The sequence below is a fragment of the Rhamphochromis sp. 'chilingali' genome (assembly GCF_963969265.1).
Source record: "Rhamphochromis sp. 'chilingali' genome assembly, chromosome: 19".
In the NCBI taxonomy this organism is placed as follows: Eukaryota; Metazoa; Chordata; class Actinopteri; order Cichliformes; family Cichlidae; genus Rhamphochromis; species Rhamphochromis sp. 'chilingali'.
The window spans coordinates 11440961-11459007 of record NC_137946.1 but is presented as its reverse complement, the minus strand read 5'-3'; the positions used below and the strand labels follow the sequence as shown (position 1 = coordinate 11459007).

The 18047-nt window shown below is 42.4% G+C and overlaps 2 protein-coding genes across 7 annotated transcripts in view; one reads left to right on the top strand and one right to left on the bottom strand.

Annotated features, from left to right (window-relative positions):
- Positions 1 to 979: 979 nt before the first annotated feature.
- LOC308386495 (TELO2-interacting protein 1 homolog) lies at positions 980 to 10344 on the top strand. 2 transcript variants are annotated; one of them, XM_080866078.1, is made up of 8 exons: positions 980 to 1085; positions 1233 to 1385; positions 1810 to 1977; positions 2143 to 2291; positions 2539 to 2769; positions 2852 to 3012; positions 3453 to 3522; positions 4101 to 10344. In XM_080866078.1, the coding sequence occupies exons 2-5, from the start codon at positions 1373 to 1375 to the stop codon at positions 2605 to 2607; spliced, it is 399 nt and encodes a 132-aa protein (XP_080722204.1). In that variant the 5' UTR covers positions 980 to 1085; positions 1233 to 1372; the 3' UTR covers positions 2608 to 2769; positions 2852 to 3012; positions 3453 to 3522; positions 4101 to 10344. The 2 variants fall into 2 exon arrangements, 1 of the variants encoding a protein (XP_080722204.1); XR_013969810.1 differs by lacking the exons at positions 980 to 1085; positions 1233 to 1385; positions 1810 to 1977 and having other exon boundaries at positions 2239 to 2291; positions 2721 to 2769; positions 2852 to 10344.
- A 137-nt stretch (positions 10345 to 10481) lies between these two features.
- abr (ABR activator of RhoGEF and GTPase) overlaps positions 10482 to 18047 on the bottom strand; it is a 119480-nt gene continuing 111914 nt past the window's right edge. For all 5 annotated transcript variants that reach the window (XM_080866077.1, XM_080866073.1, XM_080866074.1 and 2 more), the window contains 7 exons: positions 16255 to 16314; positions 15717 to 15826; positions 15350 to 15489; positions 13562 to 13696; positions 13300 to 13405; positions 12985 to 13138; positions 10482 to 11943 (listed from right to left, as the gene is read on the bottom strand). In XM_080866077.1, the coding sequence (XP_080722203.1) occupies positions 11854 to 11943; positions 12985 to 13138; positions 13300 to 13405; positions 13562 to 13696; positions 15350 to 15489; positions 15717 to 15826; positions 16255 to 16314 (795 nt within the window). In that variant the 3' untranslated portion in view covers positions 10482 to 11853. The remainder of the gene's footprint in view (positions 11944 to 12984; positions 13139 to 13299; positions 13406 to 13561; positions 13697 to 15349; positions 15490 to 15716; positions 15827 to 16254; positions 16315 to 18047) is intronic.

The following is an 18047-nucleotide window of genomic DNA, read 5'->3' as shown; positions in this document are numbered from 1 at the left end:
CAAATACTTCTTTTCCACCATAATTTGCAAATCAGTTCTTTAAAACTCGGACAAGTTAGAGGTATACCTATGATGAAAATGACAGGCCTCTCTCATATTTTTAAGTGGGAGAACGTGCACAATTGGTGGCTGACTAAATACTTTTTTGCCCCACTGTATTTGATCCTGTCTCCCTCAATACTATTTAATATCTAAATGCTTGATTCATCATATTATAACAAATGTGCTGTTGTAGCTACTGACAGTGAGTTTGATTCCATTTTTTCCATCTACCAAAGAGAAATAATATCTCTTAGTGGCAGGTGGATCACACGTTGATTCTAACACTTTGCATATGACTGGGTAGGATGAGCATTTTATAAGCGCTTGTGTGGTTTTTGTTTATTTAAGGAAATACATCAGTTTCCCTTGTATTTTAAATTTGAGTGAAGATCCTAAATTGGCCCCCACTCTTCACTTTGAGAAAAGGCTAATCTGTCTTATCCCCACATGAGCACAGTCAGATATAATACAGGCTTTCACTCAGGAGCAGGAAGGCTAAAGGCTGTTTAATGTTTGATCTAACTGTGTCAGACATTTGCGTTCTCACGTGCATGGACAATATCTTGAAAACTTCAGAGCTGCAGTGCATGTGTAAAAGTGGTTAGAAAGCAGTGCTTTAACACAGGTTTTGTCTCTTTGCGTAGCTGCTCGGTCCATCCAGACTCCCCTCGATATACAACAGTGATGCCAGCAACTCAAATACAAGCTCTCTCCAAGTGATTCCTTCATCATCAACATCTGCATCCATGATCCATTAGCTCAACAGCAACATCTGTCAGCTGTGCATCCAACTCGGGGGAATCGCCTGCTGTGCTCAGCCAGTGGGCCGCAATTTCTGTGCCTTGTTGATGGCCTCGCTGTATCCTGTGCTGGAGAAAGCTGGTGAGGAGACACTGCTGGTGAGCCAGGCGGCGCTGAGCTCCATGTAGGACATCAGTAAGGCCTGTGGATACACTTCCCTCAAGGAACTGATCAATGAGAACTCTGACTACCTGCTTAATGACATATCACTCAACCTTCAGAGGCTCAGCCAGCATCCACAGGTAGTTATGAGGTGTTTTTGTTTTTAGCCCAAAATGGACACAGAAATGAGTGCTGGAGGGTTTACCCGATTTCCTTCTTTGTCTGCTTAAGCCTGTGCGTCCCTGAGCTTTTACTGTATTTCATTGTAATCCTGTCTTGTTGGCCAGGCTCCACGAGTGTTGACAGTTATGTTGACTCACTCTGACTGCAGCCCGTGGTCGGGGACATCGTTCAGGATGTGCTGACGGCTCTGGATCTCAGCTACGAGCACACAGCTGCTCTTTTCTGCTCCGTGCTGCACGCGCTCATGAAGGCACTGGGTAAGATTTCAACAGTGATGTCAGCTTGAGTCTCACGTATACTGGGAGTCAAAGAGGATAAGGAAGAAAATGTGACTCAAGGCATTCTCTACCGCATTTTTCTGTGTTGCCTTTCAAAGTTTCTATCAATGAGTACATTTCAGGATATATAACTTTGCTTGTTATCAAATTATCAGTGTCTTTGGAAACATTTAATACATCGTGATGGTTTAAATGCTGAGTCGTTTTCTGTTGTAGAATTAATATTCATAATAATATTCATACAGAAGTTTTACAAGCCCTCACAGTAAAAATGTATAAATTAAATGTCACTAATGGGCTCTTTCCAAAAACATCATTGTCTGTGTCACACTGATTTTGATCAACTGACTTATTTTATTGTAACCAAGCCTATGTTCATATTGTTGTCTTGTTTTTCCTTTAGCGAGGTGGTTTCCTTCCACTTGTAGCGGGACCAGTAAGTCTGCCAGCTCCAGGCAAAGCTCCAGTGACCAGGAAGACCTCAGCATTGGCCAATTCCTGCTGAATTACTGCAAACAGAAAGAACTGGCAGAGAGCTTTGGAATAGAGGATGTTGACACTGAAGACCGAGGTAATAGGTCTGTCTACGGGCCAGTGGAATATAAGCTATAGGTTGTAGTGGTGGTGAGATTAGATTCAGAGTGTAGAGGAGATGGATCATTGTAATTAAGAGTCATAGAAATCTGAACCTCACTGCTAAACTGGCGGTCTAACTGTACATGTGCTGCCATTGCAGAGGTTCCTCCCACTGAGTGTGAGGATGTGGAAGATATTGGTAGTCCTGATGTGAAAGCAGAGCTTCCCTCCCACCTCATTATCACTAAGGATGTTACGGAGCGCTGCATTCATCTGCTGTCTGATCCCAGCCTCAGGCTCCGACTCAAGGTACTGTATCAGTAGTTTTATGTAGAGTCAACTTCACAGTGTCAGCAGGAAAAATAGTGATTTTAATCAACATTAATAGTAAACAGCAACCTGCTATTTAGGTTAGGGTGATGGATTTGAACATAGTGTGATGAAGCATGTTTTCTGCCCTTGCTGTACAATCAGAACATGGTATTGCATTAATAGAAGTCATTTGTGAAGGCAGTGATTTATTAGTCATGTTGTTTATTTTTCTTTTTGGTCCAAGAACGTTATGATGTGCACCAGGCGACATACAGATGTCAAACATGCCAGCAGCAGTGCAGCCCTGAGTTAAAGGACCTGATTAGGAGTGGATATTGGCCAGCATCTGTCAACATGTCTACTCTTTACACTTAGACCCTTGAGCTCTTTCCAGGAACTAAAAGTATTTTCTCCATGATTCTCCAGGGAAGCTTTTGCAAAACTGTTGGAGTGTGGTACTAAGTGTGGGGGAAGGGTGAGTGAAGTATTTCTTTGATATTGTTTTTCAATAAGCAGATGCAAATATTTATTTCTCTGTTATATTTCTGTACGTACAGACTGGGCATGCCAACAGCGATGCAGTGCAGCACAGCTTTCTTGATGAGGAAGAGCAGCTGTGCTGTGATGTCAGCTTCAGCTGCCCAGCATGCTCACCTGAAATGTTGGCGCTTTCAGTTGATGGGAACAGAAAGCTATATCACTTTCAGCAAAACTAAAGGTGCTCATTGTTGATGTTATTTGTTTTTGTGTTTTTATGCATATGTTTCTATATACCTTCCATGGTTAGACTTTATTGTTTCTCCGATGTTGCTCTGATGACTGTGACTTTTTTGATGGTGTTTTTGTTGCTGAAGACAGCCAAGTGTCTGCATTTGTTGACTCTTTTTCTTTTTGGTTAATTTGACATAATAGTTTTTACTATAGTAACCAAATGTCTGTCTTCTGCAAAATGACTACTGTTAAATTAAACTAAATGGAAAATCTTGTCATTTACTTTATAATTCCTTGCTATTTTATTATATTTGTTACATGTCATAGACACTGGGAAGAGGCACCATGGGGATTCCCAGTGGACAGCAGCACGAGAGACTTCCAGGAAGTGGAGGTCGCTGTGTGTCGACATGGATTAATGTGTCTTTTGTGTCACTTTCACTTCAGGGACAGCAAACAGGTCACCGTGGTGTATTTCAGGAACGGTTACATGCCTGACAACTACACTTCTGAACAGGTCCAACTTTTGATTTGCACTCAGGATGATTACATCAAAGAGTTTAATTAAAAACACTAAAATGAAACCTGCAGACTTGCTTAAAGTGATTCGTATTCATGAGAAACTGGAACGTCATTATCATTGAGTTTATTTCTTTCCCTGCTTAGCAACACCAAGTCTAGCCCTGATTGGCTGATATAAGTGACAACAGACCTCTGTCGCTATGTCAGTTTGAATGGGTGATTAGAGACCAACACATGTTTGTTGCTGCTCCATGTTCTCTGCAACATTGTGTGTAGTTACTGCAGCTGTGTGTGCATTCTGCTGGCAGGAACAGGAAACAAGTGAAAGAAAACTGCCGAGCAGCCTGGAAGGAAAAGTTATCGGACATAACAAGTTAAAACAGTTTGCAAGTTTCAAGCCAAACTGCTGAATCTAGCGTCCAAGTTCTCCTTGATAGCGTGACTCTGTGTTGTTGTCCTTCATTCTTCTGTCTCTGTCTGTCAAATCTCAGCGGAATATAAACCAACTATTGTCACGCTCTGCTGGTTGGTGTGCTTGCAAGCAGAGAATTCATTGTCTGTTTTCAATTGCAGAGCTGGGATGCTCGTCGTCTGATGGAGCGCTCTCGAGCTGTGAAGTGTCCAGATATCAGGGCTTACCTGGCTGGTTCCAAGAAGGTTCAGCAAGTGCTCGCCAGACCTGGAGTCCTGGAGAGGTTCTTCCCAGACCAGCCTCAAGCTGTGCAGCAGATCCGAGCGGCATTCGCTGACCTCTACACTATAACATGGGGAGAAAAAGGACACGATTTTTTCATTGTTTGGAAAATTTGGCATTAGATAATCCTCACCTGGGTTTTGCTGTCCAGTGTAGGCAATATCATTCACATTTTATTCCTGTGATTTATTTTCTGTGGTTGCGCTCGTCTACAGGGTCCAGAGATCTATAAAACAGTATCAATGGCCTTGCAGCAGCAGAACGGTTTGTCTCGAAGCCTCAGTGAGAAGGAGGAGGTACAGCGGGGGGACAAAAGCATCTTTAAAAATGTTGGCAATGCAGCAAATGCTGAAACTTCTGTTTGTTTCTCACCATTTGTTAAACTAGGGAAGCTTAAGCAGTGCATGGATCTGCACACACATGCAGCATTTTCTTGCATTCCATGTATGAGCTAGCCTCAGTCAAAACAGTGACGACACAAACATGACTGCCTGCTGTTTTGCATTACTGTGTATCTACTTTGATTCATAGATGCTGTACTGTGACTGAGATAATAGTGTATACGAGACACACTTGACAACAACATTGATTAAGATGTGAAAAAGCTACGGCTGACTAACCACCCTGCCTTACATCACTCTGGGCTAATACTGTAAAAAGCAATAATTAGTTTTCTTTGTAATATCAGATCATTTGTTTTGATAAATACATAGTTCAGTATCAGGGTTCACATGAGCTATTTTAGCAGTAATTTGACACCTCCACTATGATAGTATTTCGCTGTTAATCATATTAGCAAGGAAGCTAGGGTTTGTAATTCATTCTTAATTTAGCCACGCTGCATGAATTTGGATGATAACACTTTTGAAAATGGCAGTTTAATTTATTGGGCAATTATAAAATCGTATTTCTTAGGCTGGCTTTTAAGGAAGCCTGGGAAGAAAGATGGAGGTGGAAAGGATGTGCAAGCTATGGGACAAAGTTGCTGAGACTAGGTTAAAAAGAGGTGAGGATCAGTGAGCAGGAGTGTGGCTTCGTGGTGAAAAGAGCACAACAGATTCTCTGGAGAGAAGGTGAAGGAAAGTCAGCTGAAGCAAGACAGTTTGTGGAGTTTGTGCTGGACTGTATGTTATGCTGGGAGCCTGGGGATTAGTGGACTTTGATTCCAAGTTAATACTAGCTAGTGTTTCTCACTGGTCTTTGGGCGGTGGAGTAAAAGGGATTGGTTGGTGGCTGTTTCTAATGTTAGTCTTTTCTTTGTTTTCTTACAGGCAGGGTAAAGACATGGTGATAAATGAGTGTGTGGGCCATCTGCTGAGGACCAAGAGCTCAGGACACTCAGACGGGGGCGTCGCAGCAGGAGTCACCGTGCTCGACAATCCGCTGCTGTTCTGAGATGTCACACTCCTGCCTGCACATACAAACCACAGTGAAGTCAAAGTTCCACCTGCACCTCCACCTGTTCCTGTAACAGCATGAACACTGACAGAGGTGAGACAGCAGAAAAGTCTTTGTTTATTTTTGTAATAAGTTAAGGAATTAAGTTACGAACAGTGATTAAATAAATAGTTTCTTGCATTTTTGATTTAATGATTGTGTTTAGGATTATTTCAGAAACATGTTTAGAGGATCTTTGTAAGCCTGCATTTACTTTAAAAGAAGGGAAGCACTTCATTCTACAGAAAAGGTGACACATTACAGATGAGTTCATAAAAAGTGTCACTCACTCTTTCAAGGCTCTGTCACTTTTTCTTTTTTACTGGAACAGCATGGTAAAGTAGGTGTAGGGTGCCATCTTGTGGCAGTGTGTTGTTACTACAACATATGAAATTGTGTTTCTTCAGCGCCACCGAGCTGCTCTCTCAGTCACAAACTGAACCTGTTTTGTTTAGACAGATAAATCACTAAGTACAGTGAAGCTTTTGGTTTTGTAAAAGTGTTTCTTATTCAAAATGCATGTTGATTTTTACAAGGTTGAAGAGCAGTTAGCAGTGCATTCATGGACATCTTTAAACTATTAATTGAAGAATCTTTGGTCATGATGGCATGAACTAGAAATGTGAGCTCCAGGTGAGACTGCACTGAAGAACAAGTGTCCTTAAACTGCATCAACTGATGACTTCTTACAATTTTATTCTACTGTGTGTTTTTATCATTGAACGTTTATGTCTTTGTGTACACATACGAACACAAGCTACTGTAACTTAGAGAAGCTCAGCAATATATTATTAAGTACACAAACAGTTCCAGGTGCTGGACTGTTTGAAGACCCCACTTTGGATCATGTGAAGGACATTTCGTTTTTTGTTACAGGCATTGAAGGGTTAATGCTGTTAATTGCATAGTGCAGTGATAGATAACTTGGTAGAGCTGGTCCAGCTTGTGAACCAAAGAATAATATCTAGTATGTTGTGAATGAAAAAAATAAATGGTATGACTGTTCATTTACCGAACCCTAACCTGTGAGATCAGGCTCACATCTCTGATCATAGAAATGGGGAACTTTTCAGGAAATGTACTTCAAAAAATAAAAACAAGAGTAAGATGGGAAAGTCAGAAGGAAAGACACTTTCTCAATTGTGAGAAATTCTGTGAGAATTTTAGCTGGATTGTCTGTGGTATAACTGGCATGTAACAAGAGGAGTCACCCACTGCTGCCCATTACAAAGGAAGAGGTTTTAGGACTTCCAAACCATCTTCACTGTTCCCATCAGGAGGCATCCATTTCTTTGTTACACCCTATGCTTTGAGAAATACACTATTATCACACCACAGTGAGCCAGTTGCATGAACAAACTAGACGGAGAACTTGATTTGTACATGCGGTCTGTTCTGGGATCAGTGTGGTAGTTAACCCTCATTTAACACATTCCTCTCTGCTCGTCTAGCTTGCTCTAACTCACATTTATTTCTTTATTTTTTAACCTTATTTTGCACATTAACACATATCTATAGCAAGGACAGAGACACAGCCACATATGTTGAGTCCAGGATTGTATTTGAGCATCAGGAACAAATGATAAGAGCACATATCAGGAGTACACTGGATAGCTGTTTCTCAAAGGGTTTAATAGAAGGAAAGAAGTTAAAGGGACTACATATTCAAAGGTCCAATTTCTGATACTACCCTATGAAAATATTTGCTCTGTGTGCCCTGCTGCAGCTGCTACATTTGGCTCCAGATTCACTTTTTGGCTCCTACGCCTCTCGAGATGTGTTAATGTAGACAGGCATTAAAAAACTTTGGTCAACCAACCAGCAGTATGCCTGCTATGTCGTATGAAATGCGTGGAAGGAGAGGAACCGACTGTCTGTTACATATAGATAGAAAACAAAGCTCTGACGTGACCTCGGGTCAGCCAGCCTGACGGTCAGAGAAACGGAAACGTGCTGGATTGTGGATCTCTGAGCTGCACGTCAAAGATGCACCTATGCACAGATCAAATCTCAAAAGTGCAATGTACCTCATATACATGTTGATGCGAAGCGCCGCCAGAGCAAACTTTTCCACTTCATTTGCAGAGGTGTTTTTATTTTGGAATGTGTATTTATTGTTTGCAGTGTATGTATGTGTGTGTGTGTGTGTATGTATATATTAGGGGTGCAACGATACTCGTATTGAACCGTTCGATACAGTGCTTTCGGTTCGGTACGCATATGTATCGAACAATACAACATTTGTAATTTATTTTATCAACTTTCCTTCTGACGACGCTGTCTGTGTTGAGCGCTCAGTGAATCTGCGTTCGACTACTCCGCCTAGGCTGCACTGTCGAGCGCAGATCCACTGAGCGCTCAACACAGACAGCATAGTCAGAAGGAAGAGCGCAGGGCAAGCTAGCGAGACAGAAGTTAAGCTCTCCTTGCAACATGGCAAATTGAACCTCCCCCATCCTCATTCAGATCTGGCGTTTGGAATTATTTTGGTTTTCATGAAGGAGGACGAGGAGGAACAGAGAGTCCAAGGTCCTCACTTAGTCTGGTTTACGCAAACACTGCCCTCTGTAAAGCTAAGCGTTTGCAAGCTCGGCGCAGGAGAACCGAGGAGAAGGAGGAAGAAGAAGATGATGATGTGAAGTTGAGAGTTGTTTGCCCCGGCGCTTGGGGGTCCCTCGATGTTTGCCATCGTAACTTACGAATGTGGGTTGGGGTGGTGAAATACCCCATCGCGATTACTAAGGGGTTGGCAAATACCCCCGAGGCGATGAGACAGTGGTAGCGAAATACCCTAATGCGAATAATGCGGGGTAGCAAAATGCCCCACCGCGACATCGGTAAAGGTAGCGATATACGAGTTACTAAGTGTGTCGGGGTTGCGGACAAATAGCCAGCCAAAAAGACAGACAGGAGCGCACACCACCGACAAGGACATGTCCCGCACCAGGCCGTGAGAGCCGAGGAGGGATTCAGGCGTAGCAGCTTCAACAGCATCAACATCTGTGTCAGCATCGCAAACCTCTCGGGGAAACCGCGGATTCTTTAGCGGAAGAAACTTAGGTGCATCGAGCACTGCTGCTGCTGCTCCTGCTACTCTAGGGCCCTTGCCCTTCGTCCCGTTTCGCGACAATACCCCCACCCTCCCTCACTGAGCCTCTGCACAAGGTCTAGCTGTCCTGCGGCCCGCGAGGGCGGGGTGGGGGTCCGCGTGTTATTATCCCAATAATAAGGGTTGTTACATCAAGCCAAACCTTTGTAAGCAAAGACCATCAAACTCAGAAGTGAGTGGTTGTTAAATGGGACAGTGTAGCCTGCAACAGGGATATTTTGGACAGCATTGTTTGACAGAGACAGGAGGATTTTTTATGTCTATATTAATAATGCAGTATAGCCTACATTAAATATATTATGTATAACCCAGCTGAATGAAAAACAGTGCTTCAATAAAATTTCAAGGCACATGTATTCCAGTTTCAGATCCTAGTTGTATCACTTTATACCATCTTCTAGACTACATTGAATATTTTTTAGATCTATAAATGATATTGCAAGTATTATGTTTGAAAGTTTTAGTAATAGATAATAATAATAGATAATTTAAGTAATGTGAAAAAACATGATCAACCTGACAAGAAGTGTAGCCAAAATGTCTGTATCGCCCCCTGGTGTCTGACTGAGCTATATGTCATACCTCACCCACCACACCCAACCTTCATGTTAGCAGATCGGACAGGAGCAGCTAGAGAAGACATGCTAAGAGGAGAAAAGCACAGTCAGAGTCAGCATGTAGTGCATTGTGGAAAAGATCTGATTGGCCATGTTTTCATCATTCATCAATGCAATGATCCCAAACACACTGCCTAAAAGCATAGCTGGATAGGAAAAGACACAATGGATATCAGTTATGGACTGCCTCCCGGCAGGCCAGACCACAACATTATTGAAGCAGTGTGGGATTATCAGAGAACAGAACAAAAGGCAAAAATATCCAAAGAAGAGTTTTGAATGTTCTTCAGGAAACCTGGAGAACTATTCCTGCCGACTGCCTAAAGAAATGACAAGAAAGCTGCCTGCGAGAGCTCAGGCTGTGTTTAAGGATAAAGCTGGTCACATTAATTTCCCTAATTTCTTTCGGGATTAATAAAGTATTCTGATTCTGATAAATGTTGACTTTGAAGCTCATTAGAACAGTACAAACTCTGTTCCCCCCCTATTTCCTGTATTTATCTTTGTTTTTTAAGGGGTTGCTCATGACCTTTGGACATTACTATAGCTATCAAAAGAACATCCTGGAGTGCCCTCCCTCTTTCTCTCAGCTCATTTCAGCACAGATTTTCACTGGACCACCAGGGGGAGCAACATGTACTGATAGAGAACTATTCCTGAGAGCTGAGAGCACCGATGTGGCTGATTCAGGTCAGTGTTACGGTACAGTGATGCAGAATGAAGTCACAGCTCACACAGAGTCTGGGAAAGGCAAGCGTCAGTGTTTTTGTCCCGTGCCTGATATTACCATCATTTTACCATGTGACAGTTTGACATGAAAACATTATGATGCCATATCCAAAAGATAATTTTGAGTTACTGCAGTTGCAGGAAGCTGGTGCTAAAGCAGACCTGTAAGCAGAGACGGACACAAGGTGAGAGTGTTTTGATAAGTTTTATTTTACTAAAAAAAAAAAAAAAAGGGGAGAAAGTTCACATTAACATTTAGCCTCAATATTACAGTATATTGAAATTCTTCTCAAAGGAAGTAAAATACAACATTTTATTTTCTTTTAACCTTATATTAAAAATATCAAATAGTACTCATCTAGCAGTGCTTGCAGTATTTTAAGATATGCTGCAGGCTTGATAGCAGAAAGGTTGGCTTTATACAGAGCACAGAGGGTTTTCTTTTATGCAGTTATGTATTTATTTACTTTTTTTTCTTTGCTTTGCAGAGACAGCCTACCTTTTTGTTATCTGGCCTAGTTTGATTGACAAGCTGAACATGCAATGAGGGCAACTACACAAAATCATCCTACAGATTATACCGGTGCAGTAAGACACTTGGAACAGGCTTGCAATGCAACAACAAAAAAACAAACAAACCAAAAAAGCTAAATGTTCCATTCGTTGTGTTCTGTCCAAACAACCGTCATGTCACAGGGTGCCCTCGCTCCTCTACAAAGTGATCTGAAATGAATTCTGGGTGTATTTTCAGTACAGCTTACCAACCATGGACATGGTGAATAAGAAAAGTAGACTAAAAAATAACATCACTACCTGAATAAACTTCAAAAAACACACTCCTTAGAGCATTTCTCTAGTTGCACAGAACTGTACAGGCACACGTATTATATATATTTAAAATAAATAGGGCTAATTTGGCCGAGACTCAGTGAGGAGGGCACTTCTCTCTTGCTTGTCAGTACAGAGAGAGGGAAAAGAAAAATTCCAGCCATTTACTGGGACGGCCGTTTTCTATAATTCTTGTGTTCCCTTAAACACACAAGTACACACACACACGTCATGTACATCCACACTGTCATTCAGACACATTGGCCTCCTCCTACCACCCCCCCCCCCCCCACACACACACACACAGAAAGCCCAGGGAAGGAAACAAAAATCAGGTGCTAAACATTATTCCAAAACATGTAAATGCCTTTATTTGTGGAATGCCTCTGACCAAGAAAACAAAAACAGAAAGTAGAGTTTGAGTCGACTGGTTTTTCAAATCATCAAACCAGAACTTGACAAAGGGATGACAACACCCCACACGCCGAGGCATGATCCTGTGCCACTGCGCCAGGCTGTGGCCTCCAGACCCTTGTCCCCTCCCATTTTCCCCACAGTGGTCCCATAACTCCCTGTCTTCTTGCCAGTGGGAAGCGGCTGGGCTCTCCTCACGTTTACAGGACACGACACATGACTATTAAGACGCCCCGGAAATCTCCTTCACGTGCCCGGCTCCATCTCCTCACAGGACTGGGTGTGGTAGGGTCGGGTGGATGTGGGGTTTAAACGGAAGGGAGATGTGGAAGGGGAGGGCTGGGGGATTGGGGGGCTGTACAGTTGAGACGAGCTGCCTGCTGTGGGCGAGGGAGAGCTGAGGCAGGATTACTGACTGCTGGGGACCAATGTTTGTATGGAGTCTCTCTCTCTCACTCTTTCGTCTCCAGGTGAAGCCCTGTGGGAGGTGGCCGGGGATTAAACATCGGTGGAGAAGTAGAGTGTGTTTCGCTTCAGCTCAGCATAGGAGATGGGAGGATGCTGCAGGTAGTAGAGCAGCACCTGGACCTAAGAGAGGAGAAAACAAGGCTGTATGAGTACAGCTTCTGCTGGAACAATTTGCGCTTGGATGAGGGTGAAAATGATCATTCTGGATTTTGTGACAGAAACATTACAACCAACATTTTTTTTTTTTTATATGGAAGCAGATATGGCTCATGAGCTGGCTGCTGTGATGTGCTTTGCTTTAAAATATCTGAATTTTTACATTTATTTTTATATTTTTACAATTTACAGGGCAGACAAATTGCTGCTGACCTAAAATGAGTAAGGGAAGGTTGTGGCAGTAAGCCATGGACGGAAAGTCACCTTTGACCATTATTAAAAAGAAAATCAGCTTCATAAACATAGATGAATCAATCAATCTAATGTTCTTCCTCTCTCTGCTCCACAAATTCCCCTTAATCTCCGCTTTAATAACCAGTTTTATCTTAAGGGCACATGTCTGGTTAACGCTGTCGCAGCTCATCAGGAAAATCACCTCCTAGCGAGAATGTTGCCACTTTGCTAGGTGGAGGGTCTCTAATTAAAAAAACAAAATAAAAAAATACAAAGGAATCCATCACTAATTCACCCAGATTATACTTAGATTACATGCAGGATGAAGCACTGGCCTCATCTGTCTGACGTGTTGTATTCTTAATGCAGTAAACATTTAGACTTTAAATAAGCCTCAGTGCAAACACTGGGCTTCACTGTAATGGACAGATGGGACCGTGCATGTGCACTCTGCCCCCATTTATGATGATTTACTCTGGATGTTGTTTATTCTGCCAAGCGGAGCTATTTGTGAACAGGAAACATCTCTTTGCAGAGATGAATGGATAGCCTGCAGTCTAAATACAGCTGGGGTGGGTGGGGGTCAGTGACATTGGTCACTGGGTGATGTGGGAGTGAAATTCATCTGCAGATCACAAGCAGCAGCTGTGATACGCACATACGCACCAATTTAACATCGACCTCTTGTACCTGCTAGGCCAATTGATTTTTTTTTTTATCTCAATTAACAAAATGCAGCTTTGTATTCAACTTTCAAAAACATCCATGCACCTGTGCCATGACGTCATGTGACCAGATGTCAGAAGCGGAGGTGATGTGCTGTCCCTTCGCGCTCTCTGACTCTGAGGGCCTGAGCAGAGTGGGGCCGAACACGGTGGCCAGGTTATGAAGGGACATCTTGTTGATGGGCTCCTTCTCAGCCACCCTGCAGAAACAACAACCAACAAGCACCGTTAGATTCTCTGTGATGAGCTTAGTCTTATGTATAAAGGTGAGTGGAACAGGTTAAACATTTTTGTAAAGAAAAAAGCGAATAAGCACGATTAAAGAATAACAAAAAGTGTGTGTATTTGCGTGTCTGTGTACCGTTTGAGGTGCTCCAGCAGCGTGAGGAAGGTCATGATGTTGGGGTCAGGCAGCGAGCGCAGGAGGTGCATCATGCAGTTCTCCTTGGCTGCTGGGTCTGAGAGAGCTGTGAGAGAGGGAGGAAGAAGATGTCAGATTCAATTATGGCAAGACAGCTTTCTAACAGTCCTCATCTTCTCCAGTTGGTCAACTGTAACTCACTTTGGCAAAAGTCTAAACACACACACTTCCTGGAATGAATGTAAGAGCTCAAAGGTCGCACCTATGCCCTCCATGAAGGCGGGATAGAGGCGGTCAGTGAGGAGAGGCTCCGGCAGCTCCCTGAAGTACAGCTTCAGCGTTCCTGCAATGGCGTTGATGTCCATGTCGCTCAGCATCACCAGGATATCTTTGGTATCTGTAAATCAGACACAAACACTTATCACATTATTCAAGTTTTACACTTGATCTCTGCTTCCTCTGTCTCCAGGACTGAGGTGACCCCGCATGCATTGGTGTTTGACTTTTGTTTATCACATCAGAGTGGATGCTAGGGCCTGCTCAGTCACATCTCAGCGAAGTAAAAGCAGCTGTGACCACAAAGACTCTTATGCAACAGGAGACCTTGAACACGATACAGCTGCTGCTCCTCATCTGTCCTGGATTGCCTGACTGTCAGTTTTCACTAATCCCTCATCTAGAGTGCTAAAGCAAAGACCTCAGTTACTAAAAACCCGGCTGCAGAATTTTTTTACATCTAAAAGCAGCATAAGGTGCTACGTTTTTTGGAAATTACTGAGAAAAAAATGGGGTATGGTGGGATTGTAATGCGGGGGCAGCCGGTTTTGTGTTAAACCTATCGCCTTACTGACTCTCACATGACCCAAGTTCAGGACACATACAATAAAAGCCAAATGATGATTTATTTTTTTGCTGTGTGGATCATTTTATAATGTTTGCCAGTAACATCTGTAACCTGGTTGTTCATACGTGATTCCTGCTGAACAGAGTGAGCGAATTAATCGCTGTGCTGGAAAACAGAGTGAGCCCTGCAGAGTGTCCTCATACAGTCTGTCTGCGGTTTCCTGTCAGTTTCAGCTGTTCGCTGCAGTGAGACCAGTGTTTTTGACAATGTGCAGAGTGCACTGGGCGTCTCACAGATTTTTAAAAGCAAAGTGCAAGAACACAGACAGATGACTCGTGTTCTGCTGAAAATCAGTATAAGACTTCACTGATACTGAACTATTGTTCTTGTGTCTGTATCTGACCAGCTTCAGAGGAATGTTTTTTTCTTTGTTAAGCCACTTCACACCAATCTGTGAATCACTCAAGCATAAAAAAGGCATCTAACTCAGGGGATGAACCATTGTTGTGTCTACACATAACAGACAACTTAGCAAAGAGTTTATTTTATCTTTGGATCTTTAGGTACTTTGTTGCTAGCTGCATTTGGCAAAACACAATTTGCCCCCATTTCTTTAGTTAATCCATCTACTGTTCACTGAAGCTTCATCAGAAATGGTCTAAGTAGAAGGATGACTGTTACTGAGGTATGCCAGATTACACAAGAACTGAACTGAAAGTCAGCAGCAACATCTTTAGGACGATGCAATACTATCAGTCATAGACTGGCCTCCCTAGATTGTGGATCTCGACATTACTGAAGCAATGTGGGATCATCCTGTCAGAGAACATCCAAAGAAGAGCTTTGAGTGTCCTTCAAGAAGCCTCTTCCTACTGTTCCTGGGACTTCTTAGAGAAATTACAAAAAGGCAGCTTAAAGTAAGAAAGTTCAGGCTCACATGACGAATTATACAAACTCTGTATTTAGCTGTATCTTTGCCTCTCAATAAATTATTGCTATTTGGAATTTTCCTAGAGCAAAAGAAATGAACTGTGGCTCATGACTTTTGCACAGTAGTGTATAAATCTAAATTTCATTGCACATATTCTGCATCACAGAATCACCTCTACTGCATTGCAAAGAGAAAGAACAATAAACAATATTGTCGTGCAGTAAAGACGATGGGAGGAAGAGCGTGTCACACAGAGACAGTGAATGGAGTCTTACTGGTATCGAATGCTGATTTGAGGGCCTGGATATCAGTGGCCACCCCTGAGATCCTGTAGATTCCCACTTCATCGATCCCTCTCTTCTCCACCTCCTCAATGCACTGACGGACTATGTAAGGCACCTTGGAGCGCTCGCGCCTGTGGACACACACAGCAGTTATTTTCTGATGACTGAACTGGGCTTGCACATCTTCATCACAGGCGCCATGAAAACAGTTGTTTCTTTTCATGAGACGGGAACTTTTCTCATCATCTCACATACACATCAATGAATGCCTATTCATGAAACTTTCAATGTCTCATTCTATCATTTAGACACATGAGCTCTGAGCCCTTTTCAGTCTCAACAACAGGAACAAGCTTACTTTGTAACAACGTTGATTTTGACTCCAAACACGCCACTCTGTTTTTTGGACGGCGTTCTCTTTAAGCTGAGGTCTCGACTTGTAAACTTCATGGAGAATTCCACTTTAATCTGAGGAGGAACAAACAACATTAAGAAGGCAAAACTGAAACTCTGGGATTGTTACGAGTCACTTTGTGTGCGATGACTAACATCTGTTTTTTTTATTAATTTTATTTCTATGTCTGGTTTCTGCTATCTTATTACTAAGTTTATATTTGTATTGTACAGCACTTTGGTCTACCAGGTGTGTTTTTAAAGTGCTATATAAATAAATGATGATGATGATGATCTTTAAGCTAATCAGTTTAATATATGGAGAAAAAACCTAAAATAAAAGAAAAATTTGTGGAAAAAAGTTTATGGAAAAAAAAATAAATCAAGATTTCCTTTGTATATATTTAGTTATTCTATTTAAAATTCTGTCTGTACAAATCTCCGACCTTGAAGGCTTTATTTACTGGACGAGTCCAAGCTAAAAGTCCCTCTCAGATACTTACCCCATTCATCTCTATGACATCCATGTGCCAGTTCTTGGACTGCACAGTCTGAGGATCCAGCTGAAAGACACAACACAGACAGAAACATGGTTGTTAACATTTTTGAGAAGCCTAAATAAGGACATGACTAAATTCATACTGGGATTTTCCCAGGAACAGAAAAATTGCTTAATCACATCATCAGTGAGCCGTCGCTCCCTTGGACAACTCGACATTTCTCAATACAACACACAGAAAGGAAGAAAAAAAAAAGCCTGGCAACAGTATCTGTACATTTCTTCGAAACCTGCTCACTTAATTCCAGCGTACCCACGGTGGGTGTTGTGACCAAACCGGACTTTGCCACCAGGGAAATTCTTTTCCCACATAAATCCTCAGGAATGTTTGTTCTTGTAGTACGGAGATAGAGTCTGCTTTTATGCTTTAATCTGTCTCTAAATAAAACCTGAGAAAGCCTTAAATTTCCATTCTAAAACAGAAAGTGGTGAAGCAAAAGTAACCGTCCTCGTGTGTTTGACAGAGAAATGCCGATTTAACCTCTTTACATTTCACTAAAGAAGAATCCCAGTAAGACATTCAAGTATGATCTGACACCTTTGGGGTTTTGTAGCTACAGAGAATTAAAACATAATTAAAACAACTGAAAAATATCTCCAAAATTATAACCACATGGAGCTCAACGTTCGGTTTTAGTGGAGGATAAAATAAGGAAACTGGAGACATGACTGCACTACCCGAAGCCCAGGCAAAGTAATGCTTGTAACCCCGGGCTCTAACGTAGACGCTGGACAATAAACTGAAGGCAGTAAGTTTATCGTCCCACAACTTTGTCGCTTCTGCTGCCCTTGTACGTCTTCAGCAGTCTCTCAGGCGTCGAACGAGGGCTCCAGATTAACTGAGACACTTCTCCTCGTTCACCGCACATATTCTCAAAGCGTGGCTCTCACGTCTCTCAGTGAGGCAGCACAGACAGCTTGTTGTTGTTTTAAGTCTCCTGGAGTCTGCGCCCGCTGTGCGAGGCCACAACAGCTAATGCCTTTTTTATAGTTTCAGCATCTGCACTACTCAGTTATGTCATCGCAACCCTGCACAGCGATGTGCTTAACGTAGAGGAAAATTACTCTTGCTGGGTGAGCGCAGGGGTAGCACGCTCCTCTTATTGTCGGGATTAAAAGTTTTTAGTGAGTGTATTTCATTACCTCGTAAAAAGGCCATTTGGCACCGGTTTCACGCATTCCTATTATCGCTAAAGCCTGTTTTCCCAGCAGTGTTTGGGCTTCAGACGAAGGACAGGTAATCACTGCAATCGGGGCTTTACACAGCAACTGCCGAGAAGGGAACCGGGCAAAGATCCAAGGCTCACTGATGACGCCTCTTTAAGCCCCCCTGGAGTAAACTAATTGAAAAAAATAAAAATAAATATCCTACCCATTTCCTCCTTATTACTCTGCTCATTTCTAAAAATCCTAATTAAAAATGAATGTACTCAAATAGGGTTGTAAAAACAAAAAGGGTCCATTACAGCCATTTGTATACTCAGTGACCCTGTCCAAGCCTGTATCCACAACTGGGCCGTTTATTAAAAAATAGCTGAGAGGAACTTGCTCCCCCACTCGCCTGCTTCCCTGAGAAATGAGTTTGAGAGGAGGCCTGCATGAAGCAAGCTTTCATTTACTTTATAGTATTTCATTCAGAATAAAGCACAAAATGTCAGCAGGAGGGATTGCACTGCAAGACGCGGTTTGTGACTTAGCGGAGGATGAGTTCAGTCAGCTGGTCTAACAGCAGAGGGA